A 26,600-nucleotide genomic window follows, 5' to 3' on the forward strand; every position below is an offset into this window, starting at 1 on the left:
AGTTCCAAACAAGACAACTCCTACAAACAGGGATGGATTTTCCTGGATTTTGCTCTTACTTACTGGAAGTCCCCCTTTAGAGGATCTCATAGACAAATATAGAGTTATGAGGAGAAACGGGAGATGGGAGTTTTTGGTAGTTATCTCATGTTAAGCAAAGCTCGGGAAGACCTTCACCTGTCTGTGAGGCAAAGTGAATCCATCAGAAATAAGTGAAATTGACATGAGAACAACATTTGAAGTTCCCGTTCAAGCAGCACACAAACTAAACCAACTCGTATTGGACATTTCTGTACATTGGCTGAAGACTATTTTGACACAGCGGCCATGTCCTACATGAAAAAGCGAATTGACTGTTTTTAGACCATGTTTTCTCTTCTTCTGGTCAGAAAATGACCCCCCCTGCATGTTTTGGTTTTTGCCCTAGCACGACACAGCTGATTCAAATAATCAAAGCTTGATGATAATAAGTTGGTTATATGAATTAGCTGTGTAGTGCTAGGGAAAAAAACAAAACGTGCACCCAGGGAGTGCCCCAGGACCGAGTTTGGGAAACTCTGGTTTGGAAAACAGCGTTTCACAGAATATGTGAATCAGTCACTTTCCCAGAAGACAGAATGACAGCTCACTCCAAGGGAAAGTCCTTTCTCACAGGACTAAAGCCATCATTTTCAAAATCATCATCAGGCTGACCAGAGCTGCTACTGACCGGCTGACCGTGGCTACTACACAGCAGTGCATTAAGACAAGTCTGGACTTGTGGTACGAACGATAGACTATGACTCATACTGTACATAGTGTAACACTGTGTAACTGCACCATGCCAGCACCAGGGAAGGGTACCCACCAGGCAAACAGAGTGATGACGATGATCAACACACTATTTTTAGGGAATGAGTGGGACGGAAAGGAAGGGATGTTTCTGTTAACCTAATTTAAGTTCTTTCCTCTTACTTGGGATGAGTCAATATGGGTCGTTGGCATGAGCGGTATTCTCAACGAGCGGATGACTAAACAAGACCTAAACATGAGTCATTGACGAGGAACAGAACGTCTGCTTCACACTGGCCACACATCAGACAGATGCTGGAGCACCGTAGTGTTAAGGGACTCCTAAATCCATGATCCCCCATGGGAATGCCCAAAAGGAGGCCTCTATCAGTAGAGCTGGGTGTGCAGTGGATCAATTGAGACCTACAACGCAAAAGTAAAAGGTCAATCACCATATTCTCCAACACCGATCAGATCCGACGGTTGTCCCTATACGATACACAGACTGAAGGCAGACTTGAAAGAAACGAGACCACCCAGACAATAAGCAGCATCCAGTGGTCTGTTTCTCGGGCCATCCGTCAGGAAACAGTCAAATATAGAGGAAAGCACATTAAAAGCTAATCCGATGACACACAGTAGTCATGCAATGCTTTATTCGCAAAGCAGATGGAGCACCTTGGCCTGTCTAGCATTAATTACAATCACATTGGAGGAGGAAGCCATCTTCTCCAAGGCAGTAACTAAGTAGCAGTACTCTGTTCTATTGGGATGGCAACTTAATCCCTGGGTACAATGAATTTGAGGGAATTGTGAACTGATGTATGGGAGATTATTAATTTAAGTGCATACGCAGATGTGCAACAGCAGCAAAAACCCAAACTAACAGGGACTCGAAACCACTCACCACACTCCAACAGCGGCCAATAGAGTCACTGAGTTACTTGAGAGAGAAAAAACACCCTGCAATATCTGGTTTTCATCACTACATGATGCAACTTCACCATTGAACACTCCAGAGGAAGATTAAAAAAGGAAGCTTTTGCTACTTAGTTTGTTACACGCTCTACTTTGAATTGCATCTCATGATAATCACTTGTGGAATTGTGTGGTTAGGTTTGAGTTTTTTTTTTTTTTTACTGAGAAGTGCCACAGACTTAAAAAAAAAATCCCTCTTGGTTCGGACACTTCCGTAGTATTCTCAGACTCAATAATGACAATATGCAAAGAATGGCATCCATCAAGTTTAGCAGCGTTGACCGGAGTCTGCCAGCGCCTCTGTTTATCTTCACGCAGTCTGTTTAGACGAGCTCTGTAAACACTCGCGCGGCTAATGGAAGGAGAGACCGTGGGCTTTTATGTTGAACTGTTTATGATGAAAGTATCTCTTTATCGTCCAGGGTCTAATTAAAGAAATTCAACGAAGCAACACAAACAATGCAACACAGTTCACATATTAAACCGCAATTTATATGGTCAATGCCAAGAATAGGTTTACACAAATACCAGCGTGCTGGTTGTTGTTTTTTGTATTTAGTTTGGTGTGGATACGTTTTTTATTTTCCTCCATCAGATTTAAATCATTGAACCGATTGCACAACATTGAGGAATCAGCATTTGGACTAAATTAACCAATGTATCTCTGTGCGTAAATGATCATCGTGCGTGAAGTCCATAGACAAACAAAGTTAGGAAGCCTAGAGATTAAAAGCGTTGGGCAAGCAACCGAAAGGTCGCTGGCTCGAATCCCCCGAGCCGACTAGATGAAACATCTGTCGGTGTGCCCTTGAGCAAGGCACTTAACCCTAATTACTCCTGCAAGTCGCTCTGGATAAGAGCGTCTGCTAAATAACTCAAATGTAAATGTTACAATTAAGAGAACTTCTGATATTTCAACACAGTATATATAACGTGTTATTTTTATCGAGCTCTCGAGGACTGGGAAGAGTTTAGAGATCTGTCCCTGTGGTTGATAGAAGCACGCGCAATGTTGCAGGCATCCACGGCCCAATACAGGCTCATTGGAATATTGTTGGCACTGGATCGAACACCTGTGAACAACAATTCACACGTAGGCTGAGAGGAACACTTCTGGTCTCTATTTTTTCAGCCCCTGTAGAATTAACTTCACGATACTGCTTTTTGCGCACGAGTGTAGGCTACGTCTCCAATTTGCATTTGGATTGAGATTGATATTAAGGACGTATAAACTATGACTTTATTTGCCCATTTTTAAACTCCAAATTAGCTAAATGACTACAGTTGAATACATTACATTTGTAATGATAGAATAATTTAATAACTTACCTAAATTTACAAAGCTCATCACCATGTCGGCGTCATTTAGGAAGGCATTCTCCTGATATGTTGCCAAAGGGGGACCTTGGGTGGTGTACATGGACTGGTACTGTTCCAACATGCCCTCCACTTCGTTTTTCTCCTCGCTGGATATCGTATTGTAAAGATCCAGCATGAAGAGCGGAGCGGAGTTGTACTTTCCATGTGACAGATGCGGTCTGGGTCTGTGTGGAAGTCCAAGGATGGAGAGGATCTCTTTCTGCATCTCTCTCTTTTCGTGAGTCCGCAACCGCCGGTGAATGAAACTTGGGTGCACCTCGTTGTTCCCATCGAATAAATAATTGCTACCTGCAATAAGGAACATGCAATAAGCGCTCCACCACAAACCCACAAAGGCAAACCAACAGCTTGTCATTGTATGTCCAGTTTGTAGTCAGTGTGTCTCTGACGTACGGTTTCAGTAAGTTTCAATAGTTTTTCTTCAAATTAGCTCCTTGTTCTCACTGAAAGCTAAAGTAGCTACTTTGAAATAAATCGAGAATCATTCACGCATTATGCAATATTATCCAACAAAAAATGTTCGTAAAATTGGTCTTCATAATTTCTGAAAAGTCTCCAAGTCCACAGCTCGGCTTTCTGCGTCAAAGGCAGCATGTAACACAACTTCTAAACGCTTCGGTAAGTCCAAGTCAGACCCAGTCAAAATGAAAAGTTCCTCGACATGTTATCTGGTAAAAATATAACTCTGAAAGAAACCATTGTACTCTAGTGTATGTATTTAACTCTTAAATACACTATTTCCCAAAGTTGCGTAGAAGAAATAACCCCTTAACTTGAAGTTTCCTCAATTCCACCGGTTGAATGTGTATCTGCAGTGTCTGAGTTCTGAGTAACGGGCATTAGCAGGTAGTAAAGCGCGTGTAGCCACTGTACCCGCCCAGTTAGTGCGCACAGAGGATAGGTGGGGCTGATGACATTTGATTTACATGTAGAAAGTGCCAATCAAAAGCTGTACGTCTTTTCATACGCATGAGAAATTAAAAATACTTTAATTCATATTTATGACCATTTGTCAGCAATAACCTTCGCACCAAATGTAAAACTTTCTTTGCCGAAAAATCGTGATATATACTATTCGAATAACCTGGACAGGTCATAACGGTCTTATTTTTAAGTCACTAAAAGGTTTGAGACACTTGTTTCTTAAAGGTCCTCAAGGACTTTCTTTGGGGAAAACTACTCTAGTCCGTTTGGAAATAATATTATATTGGTTATGCACGACCCCTGACGATGAAATGAAAAACAGCAACATCTCAGACACGTTACAATATTACTATAAATAATCCTTATTTTTATATTTATGCCTTTATGCAAATTGTATCAAATTGTGATCCACGTTTGCTTAATGACTCCATTACACACTTGCGTCAAGAGACAGGGTTCAATAAAAGGTTAAATACAAAAATGATAAAGTACTACTTATTTAAGGTGAGGGGTTGGAGAGGGAACAGAAGAGAGTGCCCCCACACCAGCACCGCCCCCCTCCGTGTTGTGTCTGTCTGTGTGCCCAGATCCCTCTGATAGGAAGGCAGGGTGTCCTTATCTCTCTGCAGCCTATCTTATCTGTTGGGAGCTTGAAGAGCGTAGCAGCATCAAAGTCACATCCCCTCCCCCTTCCCCACCTCCTCCACTGGCTGAGGTCCAGGCGAAAGAGAGGAAGGAGACTCCCAACAACTGCCTACAGGACTGGGGGAAGAGATGAGACAGACAGGCAGCCAGCACAGTGGGGAAAAGTAAAAGAAGTCTGGATGTTATATAAAAGACTACCTGCTCACTGTTTTTGGTCGTAGATTTTGAACGCGTCTGTTTGCAGCCTTGTAGAATGAACTTTTGGAAAAGTAAGAATGAAAAATAATGTATAAAATTCAATACAGAACCCTTCTACCAAGAACCATTTGTCAATAATGCATTCTTTGCTAGCAATTCAGTAAAATGGAGGATGACACAAAAAATATACTATATTGGACCAACAGTTGACTGTCTTAATATTAGCTTTATTTAGGCATGCCACTCTAACTGTATTAGCAAGTAAAATACATCATTGTAAAGACACGCCACGATTAGTGTCTTGCTATTGACGAATATTCAACCTCAAACGTCCACTTCGAGCGGTACAGAAATTGAATAGGAAATAACAATGTGTGTGTGTGTGTGTCTGTGTGTGTTGGGAGCAGGTGATAGCTGAGTGTATTGGCCGTGGGTGAGGAGGCAGGAGGAAGCAGAGGGAGGGCACACAGGCTAAACAGGGGGTGTGTGTCCTGTCATCATGGAGTCTAGACAGAGCCTCTCCTCACCCTAATTAACACACACACGATGGGTCACACTCACAACCTGAGGAGAGAGATTGGAGTCCCTCATACACAGGCTGGTCTCATTGCAACCAGTGGATATAACTGTTCACTTATACTAACGGACAGTATACAGACAACCATATTGTATAGATGCACGCACGCCCGCACGCACGCACGCACCTGCCTTAGGGTACTACTTTCTCTGCTTCCAAGCTGAATCATCTCTCACACACATGCACGTGCGCGCAAGCACCCACACACACAGATAATTGAAGGGGAGCTGTCCACCAGAGGAATGTTCACTCATAACACCAAGTTCACTTGGACTGCTAAATCTTCCACACTAATTATACAGACATAAACATGTGGGCACACACACATACACACAGGCATAAACACACTCACAGTCATTCTTCGCACAGTAATTATTCCTCTAAACATGGCATTTCCACACCACCATCTTACTACAGTATAGTCTGGTGGTAGACCCAAGACCCCACACATCACACAACCATAGTACAACTCCAACCAGAAACAATGCCAGTATAGTGCTGGTGCTTTTGATGCTATTGCTGCTTTTCAGTCTTTGTCTTTCAAAGGTTTTGCTTCTTTCGATCAGCCTCCATACCCCTACTAGCCCTCCCTCTAATTCCTCTAGATATGAGGGTGGTATACCAACCACAATTGTCGAGCGCAGTGATTTAACTTTAAAGAACCTTTGTATGTGGGGGATCATTATGAAATAGACTGTACAGATAAGCAGCTGGTGAGGTTCTGTCATTGTTTGTATGACTTTGTCATTTGCCCCACGGAGGTTGTGTCTGACACACCAGTATGACACTGTGTGATGCAAAATGGTGGGAAAGAGGTGGACAGGCGGCTAATAATCCATTATGAATTAGTTTTATCTAACCATTAGTAAACCATGTATACGTGTTTACCATCTATAAACCACTTAGTGGACCTGGTATAATTTATAAATCATGAAGAAAAAACTACGTACATATACACTATATACACAAAAGTATGTGGACACCCCTTTAAATTTGTGGATTCGGCTATTATAGCCACACCCGTTGCTGACAGGTGTATAAAATCGAGCACACCGCCATGCAATCTCCATAGACAAACATTGGCAGTAGAATGGCCTTACTGAAGAGCTCAGTGACTTTCAACGTGGCACCGTCATTATTATAATTTTTATTTTAAATGTTACCTTTATTTAACTAAGATGCCACCTTTCCAACAGGTCAGTTCGTCAAATTTCTGCCCTGCTAGAGCTGCCCTGGTCAACTGTAAGTTTAAAAAATATATATATATTTTACCAGGTAAGTTGACTGAGAACACATTCTCATTTACAGCAACAACATGGGGAATAGTTTCAGGGGAGAGGAGGGGGGATGAATGAGCCAATTGTAAACTGGGGATGATTAGGTGGCCATGATGGTATGAAGGCCAGATTGGGAATTTAGCCAGGACACCAGAGTTAACACCCCTACTCTTACGATAAGGGCCATGGGATCTTTAGTGACCACAGATAGTCAGGACACCCGTTTAACGTCCCATCCAAAAGACAGTGCTGTTATTGTGAGGTGGAAACATCTAGGAGCAACAACGGCTCAGCCGCGAAGTGGTAGGCCACACAAGCTCACAGAACAGGACTGCCGAGTGCTGAAGCGCGTAAAAATCGTCTGTCTTCAGTTGCAACACTCACTACCGAGTTCCAAACTGCCTCTGGAAGCAACGTCAACACAATAACTTTTCGTCGGGAGCTTCATGAAATGGGTTTCCATGGCTAAGCAGCCGCACAAAAGCCTAAGATTACCATGCGCTATGCCAATTGTCAGCTGGAGTGGGGTAAAGCTCGCCGCCATTGGACTCTGGACCAGTGAAAACTGGAGTGATGAATCACGCTTCACCTTTTGGCAGTCCGATGGCCGAATCTGGGTTTGGCAGATACCAGGAGAATGCTACCTGCCCCAATGCATAGTGCCAACTGTAAAGTTTGGTGGAGGAGGAATAATGGTCTGGGGCTGTTTTTCATGGTTAGGACTAGGCCCCTTAGTTCCACTGAAGGGAAAACTTAACGCGACAGCATACAATGACATTCTAGATGATTCTGCTTCCAACTTTGTGGCAACAGTTTGGTAAAAGCCCTTTCCTGTTTCAGCATGACAATCCCCCTGTGCACAAAGCATGGTCCATACAGGAATGGTTTGTCGAGATCAGTGTGGAAGAACTTGACTGGCCTGCACAGAGCCCTGACCTCAACTCCATCAAACACCTTTGGGATGAATTGGAACGCCGACTGCGAGCCAGGCCTAATCGCCCAACATCAGTGCCGACCTCACTAATGCTCGTGGCTGAATGGAAGCAAGTTCCCACAGCAATGTTCCAACATCTAGTGGAAAGCCTTCCCAGAAGAGTGGAGGCTGTTATAGCAGCAAAGGCGGGACCAAATCCATATTAATACCCATGATTTTGGAACGTTCGACGAGTAGGTGTCCACATACTTTTGGTCATGTAGTGTACATAGGCATACACTATGTAGTCATGTTTATAAGCATACCTAAATAAAGTGTTACTAGGGCTTTGAGGAGAATTTCCCGCCTCTTCCTGTCCCTGAGCTGAACGTGGTTGCCCCAGAGACAGACTCAGTCTGGATGATTGGCGCTCCGTGGTCCATCTCGTACTGCAAGGCCAAGCTGAAGGAGGGGGCATCATAGGCACTATAGAGGGCAGAGGAGCGGTCTGCACGCATGCACTGCTGGGGGAAGGTGCTGATCTGCTCAGCAAGCTCCAGAGCTGCCTGCAGAGCTGAGACACACAAAAACACACACACAAGATATATAAGTGAGCATCGTAAAGAAACAGACTCATGCGGAGGCAAATAAGCACATACATGTACACACATAAACACCACCAAGCGTACATTCATTACACACCACCAACTAACTGTACACTAATCAAAATCAAACTTTATTTGTCACATGGGCCGAATACACATGTGTAGACCTTACCGTGAAATGCTTACATACAAGCCCTTAACCAACAGGGCAGTTCAAGAAAGAGTTAAGAAAATATTTACCAAATAAACTGAGTAAAAAAGAATAACAATTAACAATAAAATAACAATAACGAGGCTTTATACAGGGGGTACAGGTACCGATTCAATGTGCGGGGGGTACAGGTTAATAATAATAACAAATAGCGAGTAGCAGCAGTGTACAAAAGAAATGGGGGGGGGGGGGGTGTCAATGTAAATAATCTGGTGGACATTTGATTAATTGTTCAGCAGTCTTATGGCTTGAGGGTAGAAGCTGATAAGGACCCTTTTGGTCCTAGACTTGGCGCTCTGGTACGGCTTGCCGTGCGGTAGCAGAGAAAACAGTCTATGACTTGGGTGACTGGAGTCTCTGAATTTTTTGGGGGCTTTCCTCTGACACACCTGGTATATAGGTCCTGTATGACGGGAAGATTGGCCCCAGTGATGTACTGGGCCATACGTATTACCCTCTGTTGCGCCTTACTGTCAGATGCCGAGCAGTTGCCAAACCAGGCAGTAATGCAACCAGTCAGGATGCTCTCGATGGTGCAGCTGTATACATTTTTAGGATCTGGGGACCCATTCCAAATCTTTTCAGTCTCCTGAGGGGGAAAAGGTGTTGTCGTGCCCTCTTCACGACTGTCTTGGTGTGTTTAGACCATGATAGATCGTTGGTGATGTGGACACCAAGGAACTTGAAACTCTCCACCTGCTCCACTACAGCCCCGTCGATGTTAATGGGGGTGTCACGACTTCCGCCGAAGTCGGTCCCTCTCCTTGTTCGGGCGGCGTTCGGCGATCGACGTCACCGGCTTACTAGTTACCACCAATCTATCTTTCCCTGTTCGTTTGGTTTTGTCTTAATTATACACACCTGTTTCATATTCCCTGATTATGTTCATTATTTAACCCTCTGGCTTTCATGTTTGTCTTGTCCGTGATTGTTTCCTGTTTTGTAGTTGTTGGAGATGTTTCTCCCAGTCATGTTTTATTGCTGTGGGAGAAGTTGGATTATTGTTTTTTGAGTAAAACGTTTTGTTTGCACTCATCCCTGTGTCCTGCGCCTGACTCCGATACTTCTCCTACGAAAAGCATTACAGGGGGGCTGTTCGGCCTGCCTTTTCCTGTAGTCTACAATCAGCTCCTTTATCTTGCTCACATTGAGGGAGAGGTTGTTGTCCTGGCACCACACTGCCAGGTCTCGGACCTCCTCCCTATAGGCTGTCTCATCGTTGTCGGTGATAAGGCCTACCACTGTTGTGTCGTCAGCAAACTTAATGATGGTGTCGGAGTCGTGTTTGACCACACAGTCGTGGGTGAACAGGGAGTACAGGAGGGGACTAAGTACCCACCCCTGAGGGGCCCCAGTATTTACGATCAGTGTGGCAGACGTGTTGTTGCCTACCCTTACCACCTGGGGGTGGACCGTCAGGACGTCCAGGATCCAGTTGCAGAGTGGGGTGTTTAGTCCCAGGGTCCTTAGCTTAGTGATGAGCTTTGTGGACACTATGGTGTTGAACACTGAACTGTAGTCAATGAACAGCATTCTCACATAGGTGTTCCTTTTGTCCAGGTGGGAAAGGGCAGTGTGGAGTGCGATTGAGATTGCGTCATCTGTGGATCTGTTGGGATGGTATGCGAATTGGAGTGGGTCTAGGGTATAAGGGAGGATGCTGTTTATGTGAGCCTTAAGTGTTAGGTGCCTCGAAGCGAGGATAAAAGGCATTTAGCTTGTTTGGTAGGCTCGCGTCACTAGGCAGCTCGCGTCTGGGTTTCCCTTTGTAGTCAGTAATAGTTTTCAAGTCCTGCCACATCCGACGAGCGTCAGAGCCGGTGTAGTAGGATCCAATCTTAATCCTGTATTGACGCTTTGCTTGTTTGATGGTTCGTCTGAAGGGCATAGCTGGATTTCTTATAAGCGTCCGGATTAGTGTCCCGCTCCTTGAAAGTGGCAGCTCTAACCTTTAGCTCAGTGCAGATGTTGCCTGTAATCCATGGATTCTGGTTGGGATATGTACGTACAGTCACTGTGGGGACGGCGTTGTTGATGCATTTATTGATGAAGCAGATGACTGAGGGGGTATACTCCTCAATGCCATTGGATGATTCCCAGAACATATTCCAGTCTGTGCTAGCAAAACAGTCCTGTATCGTAGCATCGGCGTCATCTGATTCACTTCCGTATTGACCGAGTCACTGGTACTTCCTGCTTTAGTTTTTTCTTGTAAGCAGGAATCAGGAGGATAGAATTATAGTCAGATTTGTCAAATGGATGGCGGGGGAGAGCTTTGTATGCATCTCTGTGTGTGGAGTAAAGGTGGTCTAGAGTTTTTTCCCCCTCTGGTTGCACATGCTGGTAGAAATGAGGTAAAACGGATTTAATTAAGTTTGCCTGCATTAAAGTCCCCGGCCACTAGGAGCGCCGCTTCTGGGAGAGCCTTTTCTTGTTTGCTTTGTGGCCTTATACAGTTGGTTGAGTGCAGTCTTAGTGCCAGCATCAGTTTGTGGTGGTAAATAGACGGCTACGAATAATATAGATGAGAACTCTCTAGGTAGATAGTGTGGTCTACAGCTTATCATAAGGTACTCTACCCTAAGGCGAGCAATATCTCGAGACTTCTTTAATATTAGACATCGCGCACCAGCTGTCTTACCAGACGTAGCTTCTCTGTCCTGCCAGTGCATTGGAAAATCCCACCAGCTCTATATTATCCGTGTCGTCATTCAGCAACGACTCAGTGAAACATTTTACAGTTTTTAATGTCCCATTGGTAGGATAATCTTGATTGTAGGTCATCGATTTTATTTTCTAATGGTTGCACATTAGCCAATAGAACGGATGGCAGTGGAGGTTTACTCGCTCGCCTACAAATTCTCAGAAGGCAGCCCGACCTCGGCCCCCTTTTTCTCTGTCTTTTATCACGCAAATGATGGGGATTTGGCCCTGTTCCCGAGAAAGCAGTATATCCTTTGCGCCGGACTCGTTAAAGGAAAAAGCTCCAGTTCAAGGTGAGTAATTGCTGTTCTAATGTCCAGAAGTTATTTCCGATCATAAGAGACGGTAGCAGCAACATTATGTACAAAATAAGTTAAAATAAGTTGGTTAGGAGCATGTAAAATGTTAGCCATCCCAGACCACCATTCTAAACATTCACACCACCAAGCGTACACTCATACACACCACCAAGCAAGTGTTATACACAAACACACAGGATTTATACCCTCTGTAGATAGTTTCAATAATTACATTAGCATAGGGCACTTGGCAGCTATTCAGTTACAGCTACTGCTGGTGCATCCTCCCTTCCTCCTGCACTTCCTGCCTCTCTGTGCTTGAGCCAAGCCACTTTGTTCCCTGGGCCACATGAAAGCACTGGATGACATCCAAATCTCCTATGGAAGCAAAGGGCTGATGTGAGTGATGCCCAAGTGCCCCCTCTCTCTTTGAGCTATCTCTAACCAAAGTGATCAGCCTCGGAGTCCAATTAGTCGGACTTGGCTGTGGGAATGACTTCCGAAAAGACTTAACTTAATCTTCTAATGTTTTTTGAGGAATTTTAACCAGGAGAGCACATGGAAAGGCTTTTCGTAGGGATGAAGGAGTTGGAGTTCACACATTCATAGCAAAAATGCCATTTTGGAAATTATACATAGTCCAATTCAACTATCATTGCTCAATGAATTTGATGAAGTTATTCATAAGGTTTATTCCAACCAATGAAATGGCATACAAATCTGATAACTCTGAGTAAAATAGCTTACATAAATCTGTCTAATCTACCACAGCCATTACATTGGAACAGACAACAAAATTTCAAAATGCAGTTAAAAAAAATACTTGTTCAGAGTGAGGAGAGGAACATTACCAACAAAACCTCAAGAGAGGGCATATTTCTTACCTTGGCCATCCGGTACCACTCTGTTAGCCAATCCGAAGGCTAAGGCCTCCTGTGCCCCAATGGGTCGTCCAGTCAGAATCAAGTCCAGAGCCCGGGAGAGACCAATGAGACGGGGGAGCCGGACTGTACCCCCATCAATCAGGGGGACGCCTAAGGAGACAAGGGAATCATCCATGAGTGACATTCTGAGGAGGGCTGCAAGACTTTACAGAGTGGTTGACTATTCTAGTCTTACTGTTGCACACAGACATACACATACGCGGGTAGGTGGACTGTGAGGGAGTTTATCACTCATGCGTTCCACCCAGTGATGTAGTGTTAAAAATATAGGGTAAACGCTGACCACCGTTTGTGGTGAGTAAAGCAATGCAACTTATACTTTTAATGCATTTTCCGCAAAAGGTGGGTAAACGCTCGAGCAAAATTAAAAAGCTGCATAAACAGTGTTGTCTTGCTTTTACCCTCCACTACACTCCTGGTTGCACCAATGTAGAGTCTTATACGACTTAAAAAGGAGTGTTTTCCCACCAACAGTGAGTGGCTCCTAAAATGTCATAACTCATATAAAAATGAAATCTAAGTTTATTGGTAGCGTACACATATTTGTAGGTGTTATAGCAGGTGCAGTTAAATGCTGATGTTACAAGCTCCAACAGCGCAGTAGAATGTCTCGCAAATACAATACTAATACACAAATAATCAAAAATCAAAACAAGAAATCAAGACATGACAGTACGAGTCCAATTAATGATCCAGAGTAGCTAAATTAAAGTGACCATGTCCACCAGCATATCCACCAGCCTGAGAATTCTGATAGTCAGTTATTTGCGGAAGCCCTTGTGGCCGTGAGGCAGATGGAGGTAGAGTTTTACTGGCCTCCGAAGCACAGGGAGCTTGTCTCCTCAACTCCTCCCAGTCAGAGATTCTGCTTGACCACCCATTATTAAGAGCATATGAGTCCAACATATTTTCAGAACCTGAAATCATCTTTCTGGGTTTTCGGGGGGAGTTCCCCAGGGGAGAGTTGTGGAAACACTAATTCTATTCATTCATACTCCCTGCTACATTTTCGGAGTCCTTCAAATAAATCACATTTGAATACATTGAATACCAGTGTTAATACATCTGCAACCAATCGAGAGGCCTCGGGTCAAAAACTAAGCACATATGGCAACCTGACACAAGACAGGTTCTTAGGGAGGGAGCTCTTTGTCAGCAAATACATATTTCCCTGTCTCTAACGGTCAGGTCGATTCCGTTGAAAATTCCTATGAAAGAGTGTGCTACCAATAGCCCGAGCTGAAGAAAGCTGACTTCAATTCAATTATTTATTTATTTTTTAATTTACAAAGGCATCACAACAATAACATCGCATTACAGACTTTTTAAGTCCATTTGTTACATTTTCTCGAACAGGATGGCCAGTTTGAGGTTAGAGTAATTCCAGCCCACATACTGATGAGTCTCCCCCCCCCCCCACACAAACACACACACACACGCACACACCACAACCCCCTAGTTTCTCTCAGGGCCGGAGGCTAGATTAGATTGTGGCGCAGAGAGCCTCTTCAGTCCATGTCCAGAACTAACAGGCCAGATTGGCGAGAGAGGAGCCAGGTTGGGCCAGATAATCTTTAGTGCTGTTGGCACCATGCTATCAGCCGTCGGAAGGGTCCTCTCTTATCCAGCAGCCGCCTCAAAGCCTGCTGTTACTCTCCCTGTCTGTCTCAAACTAGTCCTGTTTGCATTAACACACCAGCCCATCCTTTGTTCCCTATGAATGGAATCCAGTGTGTTGGGCAAGGTCCCCTTGAAATCGTCTCAATTTTTTTTTTTTAAGTTAGATTTTTTTGATTGGGAAGATCTGAGAATGAGAAAGGCCATGTTGTGGATATACTAGAACTTCCTTTAATTCCTCATCTATTCAAAGCAGATAAATCCATCTTAAGAGTCATACCAGTTTTAACAGTTTTTTATTTGCGTGTGTCAGCAGAGCCTATTGTCCAATAATAGATATAGGAGGTGGTTCTCTTCCTGATTGTCAGCCTTATCCTCTGCATTGCAGGGGTAGTGCAGGAGGCTATGCCTTTTACCACTTTTTTATCCAATGTTTTTCTCTAAAACGCTGCTATGCTATGGAGATTATGGTTAACCATTCATATTTACATAGAATTTGAATGTATGCTGGTTGAAACAATGACCTCACTTAGGGCTGTGGTGGTCATGACATTTTGTCAGCTGGTTACTGTCACGCAAAAGACTGCTTATAAGTCCTGTGCCGTTATTTTATATTATATCATGTCATTGTTGAATACTTGTTTCTGATTGGCTTGAAGGGCATTATAGATCGTGCATTATATCTGCACGGTAGAATTCAATGGCCATAGTTCATTATTACATGTTCTATGTTTTAGCTGCTTTTGAAAGAAAAAGTCGAATTGAAAACATTATTGGCATTGTTGAATTCGATTTTCATAATGGCAAGCTAGGACTGATGGTTTGGTTAGCTAAACTAGCAAGTCTGTTTGTTTGGTTACCACGGAAACTACTGTAGCTAGCTAGTAAACTTGCTAGCTACTTCAGTGGATGTTGAACACATTTCTAGGTGCAAATGTGTTACATTATAGCCATGGTATTAAAAGGGATAATCAACTCGGGGCTCTAGTCGTTCTCTGGAAAATAATGAAACTCAGTGGAAGGTCAGTTCCACTCCGCTAGCACATCGTGGATCACACCTTCCAAGTCGTTCATTATTTTCCATTGAACGCATAGCCCCTCGATGATTATCCCTTACGAATATAATTTGATTTAGCTGAATAAAATAGAAAGGAGTGGCTATGTTGAGCGTAAAAAGTGATCATTGGAAACAGGTCCTATACGCGAGATGTATAGTTATTTGGCAACTTTAGCTGTGAATGATACAAACCTTAGAATGTCTTAGAAATCAAAACACTATCTATTGATGATTTGAGAAAGTAGCAAAAAAAAGCTTGCACTCTGTTCCTTGCCTCAGGCTGCACAGCTGTTCTCTCATCAAGTGAACATATTTTCACCCATCAGACTATTCTCAATTGAATCTTGTCTTTACTAGTCAAATTTGTTTCGATTTAGAATGGTCCATTATCAAATGGGCAGGAACAGGGGGGAAAAAGACATGTCATCCGGTATGGTACACTCGAATTAATAGCGAATGGAGGCCGCTCACTTTCCCGCCGGACCGTTTTTCAATGATACCGGGTAGGCTACTTTGGTTTTATAGTGGAGCATGTGCTTAATATGAGCAGCTGATAAATAAACATAAGAACACTTTCACTCCATGTTTGAGAAGCATGCTCTCGCTGCGCGACAGGTGATATTACGCCCAAAACCTGCAGCTACCCAGTGCTTGATTTGGGAAACCAATTGAAATTTGTCCGGGGACATCAATAGTAACATGATTTCGCAACAAAACATATTTCACTAAACTGTTGACAGCCCCTCTGCGCGCTCTAGAAAGAAATAAAAGTAGAGAGAGTAGGAGATGGAAACGCACAGGGGTGAGATTCTGTATAGCTAAAGGTAATGTGTCACCTAATTAATTCTGAAGAGAAAAAAAAGCCCTATTCCTAGGCAATTCAAAAACAAATACACTATATCTGAAGGCCAACTCTGTAAGCCGCCCTGCACAATCAATGAACCAACAGCATTGCCTAGGGCTATACATTCTCTCCCAGACTCATTGATATACATCTTGGAGCATAGCATAAGGTAACCAGTCCATCCTGTATGAATAATAATACAGTCCACACTCAAAGGCAATCAATCAAATTTGTTTAATTTTGGAGTATAGGCTAGACCAATTATGTAGCAAAAACATCTTAAATCATTTTAGTTTTTCTGCCATTTTAATTCCATTTTTTTTCTTCGGGCTCATGAGCCTACGCCTAAGCTCTAATATGGGTATGGGTGTTTTGAATGAATCATCACCTTAGAAAGCGCTGTCCATTTCGTTGCATTATTGAAACAACATCCACAACAACCATGTTTTACACTCAGTTTCAACCTGCTGTTGAACTTCTTTCTTCAAATTGATCATCACAGTTAGGTGAGTTTAAAAAGCACAATACTGTTTTGATTATAAGAGTTTGATTTGATTTTCAATTGCATTGATGTCAGAGTGGTTAGAGGGACAATAGAGCCCTGAGTACCAGACCATTAGGACCTGTAGGTCATTAGCAAGTTGGGTAAGAGGAGATTAACATGACTCAACGGTCACATGGAATTTTACTGCGGTCATGACTCATGACTGCCGGTGTGGCGGTAATACAGTCACTGCAACAGCCCTAGCCTCACTCTCATTCATTTGCTTCCTCTTGGTTCAAACACCACATCTATAGGCACAGTAAGACTGCCAGTACACCAGTGAAGTGTTGAACTCTGTGAAACAGTTTGGGCAGACGACTGATGTTTTTCAGTTTGAACTAAGCTGTGCTGGAGATACAGGCATCTGCACCACTTCAAAGCAAAGCTGTCCACAATGGACTCTCATGAGGGTTAATGTGATTAAGTTCGATGCGGATTAAAGATTTCCAGCCAAATCCGTACGGAACGGATACAGAGATGAGAACGTGAACCTTTAACGGAGGTTCACTTTGAAACACTCCGACACTCCATCTTGGAGAAATATTTTGGGCTTAACACACTGTCACAGGATTCCCTTTTTGTTCAGCACATCAAATAAATATTTGGACGTTTTTTTGGTGTCTGCGAGTTCATTGTTTGATGAAGGCCTCCCCATGGGCTCTGAAGAACGCACAGGACATTCTGAGAACTAGAGTTTAACTCACATCCAGCAAACCACAGAGACACACAGTGCTGCAGGTGCCTCTCTAGCCACTAGCCAGATCCTCTAGTCTTAAGACCAGGGTGTGGTCTTTCTAGTCTCTCTGCAGGCTTGGGGTCAGGTCCAGTCCAGTATCACACACAGTCTCTGGCAGCTGTGTCTCACTCCACCACCCCATCCATCTCACTAATTGGATCTTTGAGCGCAGCCGGAACGTCCGGAGCCAAGGTCCAGAGGTTATCCTGCATTGGGCCAAGGACAGCCAGGAGGTTCGAAATTCAGGTTCTGCTAAGGACTCCCTGTAGAGGTTAGACTAACGGTCCACTCCTGTGCCCATGCATTGCTTAGAGGGGGAGTATTCAGCCATGCAGCTTCACGTAGCAGAGTGTTTCTGAATGGTATCCCCATGTCATCAATAACAAGTCATCGGGTAGTTGTTTGAGTTGGCCAACATGATGTCAGCTTTGGACCAGGCTGTGCTCTAAACATGTGGGCTATCCTATGATCCCTCGTTTTGGCCTTTCTCGTTTTTCCACACGAGACGGGGGCTCCAATGAATCATGTGACAGGAAGCTGTCACTCACTTGTGTCTTCCATTGGGCCACATCACATAGATTTGGGTTATTCATTCAAACCACAGGGATCCCTTGGGCTGCTGTCCAAGTGTTTCTCCACCAAAAACGCTTACAGAATTCTCCCATCAAACTAAAGAGATGCAACAAGCCTACCAGAGAGATAAACTCCAGAGGAGTAGCGTTCCTTTTGATGAGTAGAGCCTTACTGCTGCTATACACTCCAGGCTAACTACAGAGTGGAGGAACACAACGTCCACAGCTGATAACTGGGTATGGTCAAAATAACAATTACAATGCTAAACTCACATCCAATTATAGAACGAGCCACAGTGGCCAAACTAAGCTGGGGAAATGACTGGGAAAAGTGTTGACAAACAACCCAGGGGTTTGTGGAATGAGGCATAGCCGAGATGGTGGGGTGGCTGAACATAAGCAGCTGGGAGGAAATGTGCCTCTGCCGCCAACAGTGTCAAAACCTCACAGAGCACACATGCTCCACTCTGGGCTGCTTAAGGAGATCTGAAGTGAGCGGTTAGTCATTCCCCTTTCACCAGCTCAATTCGGTACGTATCAAGGAAAGGAGACAATTTGAGGATTGAGGAAGCCAATAAAGACTATTGAGATTTACCCCTGATGTCATGCACTTAGCGGCGTCAGTATGATATATGATGGGAGGTGAAGAAGACGAGACATGGTGGCCATGCCCGTGCCACAAGACAGTCTGAACGGTGGCTCTGGCCCTGGCTCTGGTCGCAAGTCAGGCAAGGGCACTGCCAGGATGCTCTGTTTAATTACAGAGCCAAAATGATAAGCCCCGTTTAGAGAAAGAGACCCAGGATCTACCCACTGCCAGTAAATTATAGTACGGCCGGTCCTATTTAGAAACACAGAGGTCATATTTTTAACCCCGGAGGCAGACTGGTGTCGAGATGGGAGATGCTACTACACGCTACATTCATTTCCTCTCCTTCTGGTTATCAGGGAGTGCAGCATGTACAGTACTGGTGTCTGTACATGCAATGCTTTCAAAGGCCATGGTCATTGCTGTTATCGCAGTTACTCAAACCCAAACAGGAGAAAGCTAAAGTGATAGCGGCTTGAAATTCTATGTTGCTGTTGAAAGGAAAATGAATCAGGCACTTTGTAACAATTTTGACTTCCACTGGTGGGTTAAGGGCTGCAACCTCACACAATTACATGACATACACACACACTAGTGGGGGGGTGGACCAGGCTCAGGGAGGTGGCTAGGGGTCATCTCGTAGGCGGGATACACATACCAAATCTGCGACAGAACACCCCCATGACAGCGCTCTCCTCCACCACTCTCAGGTCAGCCAACAGAGCCAGCTCCAGCCCTCCAGCCACTGCGTAGCCACTGACCGCTGCTATCAACGGCTTGGACAACACCAGTCGGGAGGGACCCTGGGAAGGACACAACATGAAACACACACCCTGAGCGAGGCATGAAAAGAATACACTCCCTAAACAAGGCTGCAACTAGACTTCCTGCACAAACATACTCCCACAACAAGGAAGGACCTTGGTCTTTTACAAGAATACACAAGCTTGAAAGACTGGCAATAGAGATTACAGATTATATACAGTGCCTTCAGAAAGTATTCATACCCCTTGACTTATTCCACATTTTGTTGTGTTACAGCCCAAATTCAAAATGGATGTCACTACAAGTTGATTGGAGTCCACCTGTGGCCAATTCAATTGCTTGGACATGATTTAGAAAGAAACACACCTGTATATATAAGGTCCCACAGCTGACAGTGCATGTCAGAGCATAAACTATATCATGAAGTCCAAGGACCTGTCTGTAGATCTTGTGTTGAAAGTTCCCAAGAGCAGAGTGGTCACCATCATTGGGAAATTAAAAAAATATGGAACTACCCAGTCTCTGCCTAGAGCTGGTCATTCGACCAAACTGAGAAACTGGGCAAGAAGGACATTGGTCAGGGAGAGGTGACCAAGAACCCAATGCCCACTCTGACAGAGCTATAGAGTTCCTTGGCTGAGATGGAAGAACCTGCCAGAAGGACAACCGTCTCTACATCACTTCACTAATTTGGGCTTTATGGGAGAGTGGCCAGACGGAAACCACTCCTGAGAAAAAGGCACATGACAGCACGCTTGGAGTTTGTAAAAATGCACGTGAAAGACTCTGAGAGCATAAGGCAAAAGATGATGTAGTCTGATGAGACAAAAATGTTACTCTTTGGCCTGAATGCAAAGCGCTATGTCTGTAGAAAACCAGGTACAGCTCATCACTCGTCTAACACCATCCCTACCGTGAAGCATGGTGGTGGCAGCATCATGCTATGGGGATGCTTTTCAGTGGCAGGAACTGGGAGACTGGTAAGGATAGAGGGAACAATGAATGGAGCCAAATACAGGCAAATCCTTGATGAAAAACTGCTTCAGAGTGCAAACGACCTTAGACTGCGGGGCAAAGATTTACATTCCAACAGGACAATGACCCCAAACATACAGCCAAAGCAAAACTTGAATGGCTTCAGAACAAGAATGTGAAAGTCATTGTGTGGCCCAGAATTGAATACCATTGAAAATCTGTGGAAAGACTTGAAGATTGTTGTTCACCGCTGCTCCCCATCTAACTTAACAAAGCTTGAGAAAATCTAGAAGGAAGAATGGGAGAAAATCCCCAAATCCAGATGTGCAAAGCTGATACAGACATACCCAAGACGACTCAAAACTGTAATTGCCGCCAAAGATGCTTCTACAAAGTACTGACTCAGGGATGTGAATACTTGTGTAAATTAGATATTTCTGTATTCCATTTTCAATAAATTTGCAAAAATGTCTAAAAACATGTTTTCACTTTGTCATTATGGGGTATTTGTGTGTAGATGGGTGAGAAAAACATACATTTAATCAAATTTGAATTCAGGCTGGAACACAAAAAAATGTGGAGTAAGTCAAGGGGTAAGAATACTTTCTGAAGGCACTGTATGAAAGACATACCACAACTGATCCATTTACATATACATACAGAGGGGTCAATAATGACAAACAGATACATTGAAAGTTAGGTTGTGTGTTATCAGTCATCGACAGTTCTGTGCACACTGATCGCGTGTGAGGGTGATGCAAAGTCAGGGAAGGTTTTTGCAGATGCACGCACCATAGGAGCAGGACCTTTGGTGACATCTTGCTCCAATTTGAGGGAGGCAGTGTGATGGGCCAGCTCTTTCAGATCGTAACCAGCACAGAAATTCCCTCCTGGAAGAGACCACAAAATTACAAAGTATGGCAGCTGGCAACTGAAGAGGAAGGGAAAATGACGAGGATGAAAAAAAACACAACAACTTGAAGAAGAGAGGCAGGGCTGCAATTTAGAAATGCATGAGGAAATATGGCTGGCTGGCACACAAATGGTTTTCTGCTCTTGGCGTGGGCTCAGTCTCTCTTTACTGCACAATGCTCTCATTAATGGTAGAATAACGCACCCTGACCAAAGCCCCTTCCATTGGATTCATGTGGTAATTACAACATTACCCAGGAGGCCTACAAACACTATGTCACAGGCGCTGAGGCGGAGGGCTGTAAAACGGTGTGACCGCTCTGTTTCTAACTGTAATGAGACTGAGGATGAGAAATGTGCTACAACACCCCTCCACTGAGACTGGCTTGATTACAGCAGCGGTGGATCAGAGGAGGAGAGTTCTTTAAAAGGCCGTGTCTGTGTAATTATATGCCGGTGCTTCCTGGATTTGATTGAATCTGTATGAAGACATATTGTAAAAGGACTATACCAGGAGATATTATGATATCGTTTTCTGTTCTTAAAACTGATAAGAGCATATTGTGACTTCATGGTGAGTTTAGAATCAGAGAAACAAGCTAAAACCAATATGCAAATTGTGCAGTGCACACGACTCTTTGGGAAAAGCACTTAAAAAAGATTGTATTACTGATATTAATGGAAAAGTTGAAGTAACATGCCCATATCTCATGTTTGGATTTGGCCTCACGCGACAACACTTTATCGTATGTTCTCTACAATGGGGATAAAATGGCCTCATTGAAAGGTGCTACAGCAGTGACCTTTGCAGCTATTTCAGCAGTTAGCAAACCTTCAGATTCCCCCATCCCCCTTACTATAAAAACATAGAAATACGATTCCAAAAAACTCTAAATATGTGCCAACAGATTCAAAAAATGTATAACAGAGGTAATTACTCATAATTTAGTGAAAAGTACTGAAACAATTCTCCCAAAATGGCGATGAAAATTATCATGTTTTGGACTAATTTGGACCAAATAGCTTCCTTATGGCTGCACTGTTAGTATTCCAGACTGGACATGTCTAGCTGTCACCTCCACCAGTAGAGGGATTAGTATTTACCAGGGCAGTACTACATTTGAACCTACAAGCTGGATTTACACTCCAATTAACAACAATGGCCAGCGCAGGAATCCAAGTGCACTTCGCCAGAGTCGTCCATTACGTTGGTCAAAGTTAAGCCAAATAACACAAGGCAATTACCTACACACTGTTTTCAGTTCAGTGCCGAAGCGACCGGCATTTAGCAGCCGTCATTTCTGGGTTGCAGCTTTGAGGTGTTGAAGCATTAAAATAAAGCCTCTCTGCCGACGCTACACTCTAAGAGAGGAGAATTGATCCTGGTTGAAAAAATGATTTCCATTGTGGGAGTTCATTTGGATGGGGTGAGAGGATATTTTGCAGAGGTATTAAATGTGTATAATTCTCGCTCCCTGGTTGACACAAAGCAGGGCCCTGGAAGCTGTGAGCATACATATGTTAATACAGACACTGCGGCGGCCGTCAAGGCTGGCTCTCAGGACCCCTGTGAGCCCATCTCCTGGATGCTGTTAAATCAGGGCTAATTAGGCAGTGTGAGCGGGGGATGAGGAGGAGCGGAGGATGTGATTCCCACTCTTGGCTTCTAGCGCCTGCAGTTAGCCGGCGAAATGATTCAAAGAGAGTTTGATCTCTCGCCCCAGCTGATTGGGCCGCATGGTTCTACATGTGTAATTAAGGATATCTAAATAATTGGGGACTGTTTATAGTGTGTTATTGGGAGCCCGCCCACATAATTATATTCTGCCGAAATTATAAGGAAGTCATGTTCTTAAGGCGTTACTATGAACACCTTGCTATGTAGGAATAAGATATATACAGAGCCTTCAGAAAGTATTCATACCCCTTGACTTATTCCACATTTTGATGTGTTACAGCCTGAATTCAAAATGGATTATTATTTTTTACCCATCTACACACAATACCCCATAATAACAAAGTGAAAACATGTTTTTAGAAATGTTTGCCAAAGGCACTGTAAATATCATAATAGCCTGAATGTAAATGTCCTTATTAGCATTCTGTTGTCAAAGACATACAAAATATACTATTTCCATCCAATAAAAGGGGTGTAATTGCATCTCTACGAGTTTGCTGTCTACTGTTCTGTATGTCTGTGGGAGAGAGGGATGTCATGTTTTGGATGTGTAACTGTTAGTGAGCTGTGGAAGAAAATACATCAGGTGTCCGCAACAGGCCAAAATGATCCCGCGAGCAATTTCTTTTATTAAAAAAATAATAATATTAGTTTTGAGTCAAAAAACACAAAAATCACCAGGAAATCTGTTCTGAAGTATTCCCGCAAATAAAAATTTTAAAGTGCCTTCAGAAAGCATACCCGTTGACTTATTCCACATTTTGTTTACAGCCTGAATTCAAAATGGATTAAATGGATTCTTTTTTTCTCACACAAATTACACTCAATACCCCATAATAAAAAAGTGAAAACATGTTTTTAGAAAGGTTTACAAATGTATTGTAAATGAAATACAGAAATACAATTTAAGTATTCACACCCCTGAGTCAATACATCTTAGAATCACCTTTAGCAGTGATTACAGCTATGAGTCTTTCTGGATTAGTCTCTAAGAGCTTTGCACACCTGGATTGTACAATATTTGCACATTATTTTTTAAATTCTTCAAGCTCTGTCAAGTTGGTTGTTGATCATTGCTTGACAGCCATTTTTCAGTCTTGCTATAGATTTTCAAGCAGATTTAAATCAAAACTGTAACTAGGACACTCGGGAACATTGATTGCCGTCTTGGTAAGCAAGTCCAGTGTATATTTGTCCTTGTCTTTTAGGTCTTTGTTCTGGTAAAAGGTGAATTTGTCTCCCAGTGTCTGTTGGAAAGACTGAACCAGGTTTTCCGCTAGGATTTTGCCTGTGCTTAGCTCCATTCCATTAATTTGTATCCTACAAAACTCCCTAGTGATTGTCGATGACAAGCATACCCATAACATGACAGCCACCACCATGCCTGTATATTTGTAGTGACTGGGTGTATTGATACACTATCCAAAGTGTATTTAATAACTTCACCATGCTCAAAGAGATATTCAATGTCTGCTTTTTATTTTTACCCATCTACCAATAGGTGCTGTTCTTTGTGAGGCATTGGAAAACCTCCCTGGTCTTTGTGGTTGAATCTGTGTTTGAAATCCACTGCTCGACTGAGGGACCTTACAGATAATTGTATGTGTGGGGTATAGAGATGAGGTAGCCATTCAAAAATCATGTTAAACTCTATTATTGCACACAGAGTGAGTCCATGCAACTTATTGTGACTTGTTAAGCAAATATTTACTCATTAACTTATTTAGGCTTGCCATAACAAAGGGGCTGAATACTTATTAACTCAAGACATTTCAGCTTTTCATTTTTAATTAATATGCATAAAATGGAAAAAACATAATACCACTGAAGTTATGGGATATTGTGTGTAGGCCAGTATCACACAATCTCAATTTAATCCATTTTAAATTCAGGCTGTAACACAACAAAATGTGGAAAAAGTCAAGTGACGTGAAAACTTTCTGAAGGTACTGTATGTGATCGTGTCTCAATGTATGAAATGATTGTATTTAAAAATAACAATCTCTTTTTGGGCTTAGTTGTGGTCAACTTGCAGTGTACACATAATTATAATTATGTTCCAGCTCCGACCATCCACTACGACAAAAAAACGGCTTGTGGCTGAATCTAGTTGCCTACTACTGCAATACATCATCATCAGTCATGTCTCTGGTGTTGTCATAGAGACCCTCTTTGCTTGTCTCTATGTGCTAATGTCATGGGCGGGATCTGAACCGAGGTCTACTGCAGAAGAAACCAACATCTTAACTATTAGGCCAAGAAGAAATTCCCTCTTGGGCCAAGGGCTGACAGATTTTGAAGTCCCAGGCAGGGCTACCTCATCATGTGACCATGAGCAACTGCTACATTAACCTGCTGACCTAGCCTAGATGCCAGTCAGTCTCTGCTCTCTTGCCAACTCTTTATGGAATTATCATGCAAAACACGTTTGACTTGAGAATGGAGTAGGCAAAAGCACAAACAGATCTGGGACCAGGCTACTGCTGACCCTCCATCAGAGGCTTTGCTGAGCTGCTGTCTGTAGTGAGCAAGGTGTCTGTCTAACCGTTGCCATGCAGCACTGCTACAGTCAGGGCGGGGTCGCTGTCGAAGGCCGTGAGCTCGTCCAGCAGCCGTCCAGCCGTCTCCTGGTTCACCGCGTTCCGCACCTCGGGCCGGTTGATCGCCACGGTGACCACTGACCCCCTCCTCTCCTTCACCACCGTCCGCCCGGCGACTGCACAACAATGGGAGAGAAGAGAAGTGAGACCGCAGCACTTAGAAAGAAATGGCCCCAAAACTGGGACTGGAATAGATCATGGCTGAGGATGAAGCTATGTGGCTTGTGGCAGAGAGCGTACAGTTGACTTTACATATTTACGATAAGAAAAAGGGACCGAAATCAAGGCAGTTGCATCAAAAAGAACTTCAACAAAAGAGATGAGAGATCCAACATCACCGCAGCCATCCTACAATCATTCAAAGTACACAGTTTGAGAGCCAAAACACATTTCCATATAATATAGTATATGAAATAGTGTAACTTAGCGTTATTCAATATTGACTACAATTTCATATTCCAATTTAAAGGGCGTTGGAAGTCAAGGTCAGTAAATTGAGTGTGCAGAACTCCACACAAATGATATCCACATATCCCAAATGCTTGTTTTGTAACAAAGTGATACATAATGGCGCATGTTTTGAGAAATATATGTCTCAACTATTATACGAATATACGAGGCTCCTCAGTCAATCCATTGAATAATCCACATTCCACTCTGCCCCATGTCCATGGTCTGGTCTGAAAGCAAGTATTTGCTGCCCTCTGCTGCCAGAGATATGCCATTGCATATGACACAACTGTGTTCTTCAGCGCACTACCTTTCTCTGATTCCTTTCCGGCTGAAGTGCTGTAAGGGCTATTTTTATCATAATATATTTTTCCAAGTAACCGGACTAGGGCAGTAGCAGCTCGCCAGCTCAGAGTTCTAGCTAACAAAACACGTGTCGTACTCTGACACGCTCGGAGAGCCATAGTTGTGATTGACAAGCAAAAATAGAAACTGCTGAAGCTCACAGGAACAAAAGTAGCCCCAATTCAAAAGTGAATGTTCCTTATCCACATCTACAAACAAAATAAAATAAAAATGTCACCTATCAACAAACGTTCCAATGTTTACTAATAATGTGCAGCACCTTGCAAGTTCCCCCCCAGAAACAAGGCAAACTGTAAGTAAGGTTCTGCACATGATTGGAGCATGCAGGGGTGTTAAACACAAGTTCAGACAGGAGAGGGCAAAGTCGAGCCATTTCTTGCACTGCAGTGCACATTGCCGCAGAGGTACATTTTCTGTAGAAAATAAAGTGCTTAAGCACAGATGAATAGGGGTTAGAAGTACAGTGCCTA

At 43.4% G+C, this 26,600-nt stretch overlaps 2 protein-coding genes across 3 annotated transcripts in view; both read right to left on the bottom strand.

Annotated features, from left to right (window-relative positions):
* Positions 1–3,973, bottom strand: part of bmp6 (bone morphogenetic protein 6) — a 35,614-nt gene extending 31,641 nt beyond the window's left edge. The window contains exon 1 of the mRNA XM_029755629.1: positions 3,079–3,973. Within this exon, the coding sequence (XP_029611489.1) occupies positions 3,079–3,484 (406 nt within the window). The 5' untranslated portion in view covers positions 3,485–3,973. The remainder of the gene's footprint in view (positions 1–3,078) is intronic.
* A 3,960-nt stretch (positions 3,974–7,933) lies between these two features.
* On the bottom strand, positions 7,934–26,394 carry zgc:101569 (enoyl-CoA hydratase). Of its 2 annotated transcripts, XM_029755632.1 has the most exons (7): positions 26,075–26,394; positions 25,260–25,430; positions 20,917–21,014; positions 19,043–19,187; positions 12,366–12,515; positions 11,714–11,859; positions 8,158–8,237 (listed from the first exon to the last, which is right to left on the bottom strand). In XM_029755632.1, exons 1-6 carry the CDS (start codon positions 26,226–26,228, stop codon positions 11,750–11,752), a joined length of 828 nt encoding a protein of 275 aa, XP_029611492.1. In that variant the 5' UTR covers positions 26,229–26,394; the 3' UTR covers positions 8,158–8,237; positions 11,714–11,749. The 2 variants fall into 2 exon arrangements, with proteins under 2 accessions (XP_029611491.1, XP_029611492.1); XM_029755631.1 differs by lacking the exon at positions 11,714–11,859 and having other exon boundaries at positions 7,934–8,237.
* Positions 26,395–26,600: the final 206 nt, after the last annotated feature.

This window comes from Salmo trutta, chromosome 6 (genome assembly GCF_901001165.1).
Source record: "Salmo trutta chromosome 6, fSalTru1.1, whole genome shotgun sequence".
NCBI classification, from domain to species: Eukaryota; Metazoa; Chordata; class Actinopteri; order Salmoniformes; family Salmonidae; genus Salmo; species Salmo trutta.

Bases quoted from the DNA above. Each gene is read 5' to 3' on its own strand.
- zgc:101569 (XM_029755631.1), bottom strand. From the start codon at position 26,228: ATGGCTCTCCGAGCGTGTCAGAGTACGACACGTGTTTTGTTAGCTAGA. The intron at 25,431-26,074 runs GTAGTGCGCTGA...ATTGTTGTGCAG, and splicing joins CGGAAAGGAATCAGAGAAAG to TCGCCGGGCGGACGGTGGTG. The intron at 8,238-12,365 runs GTAAGAAATATG...TGTGTGTCTCAG, and splicing joins AGTGGTACCGGATGGCCAAG to CTCTGCAGGCAGCTCTGGAG.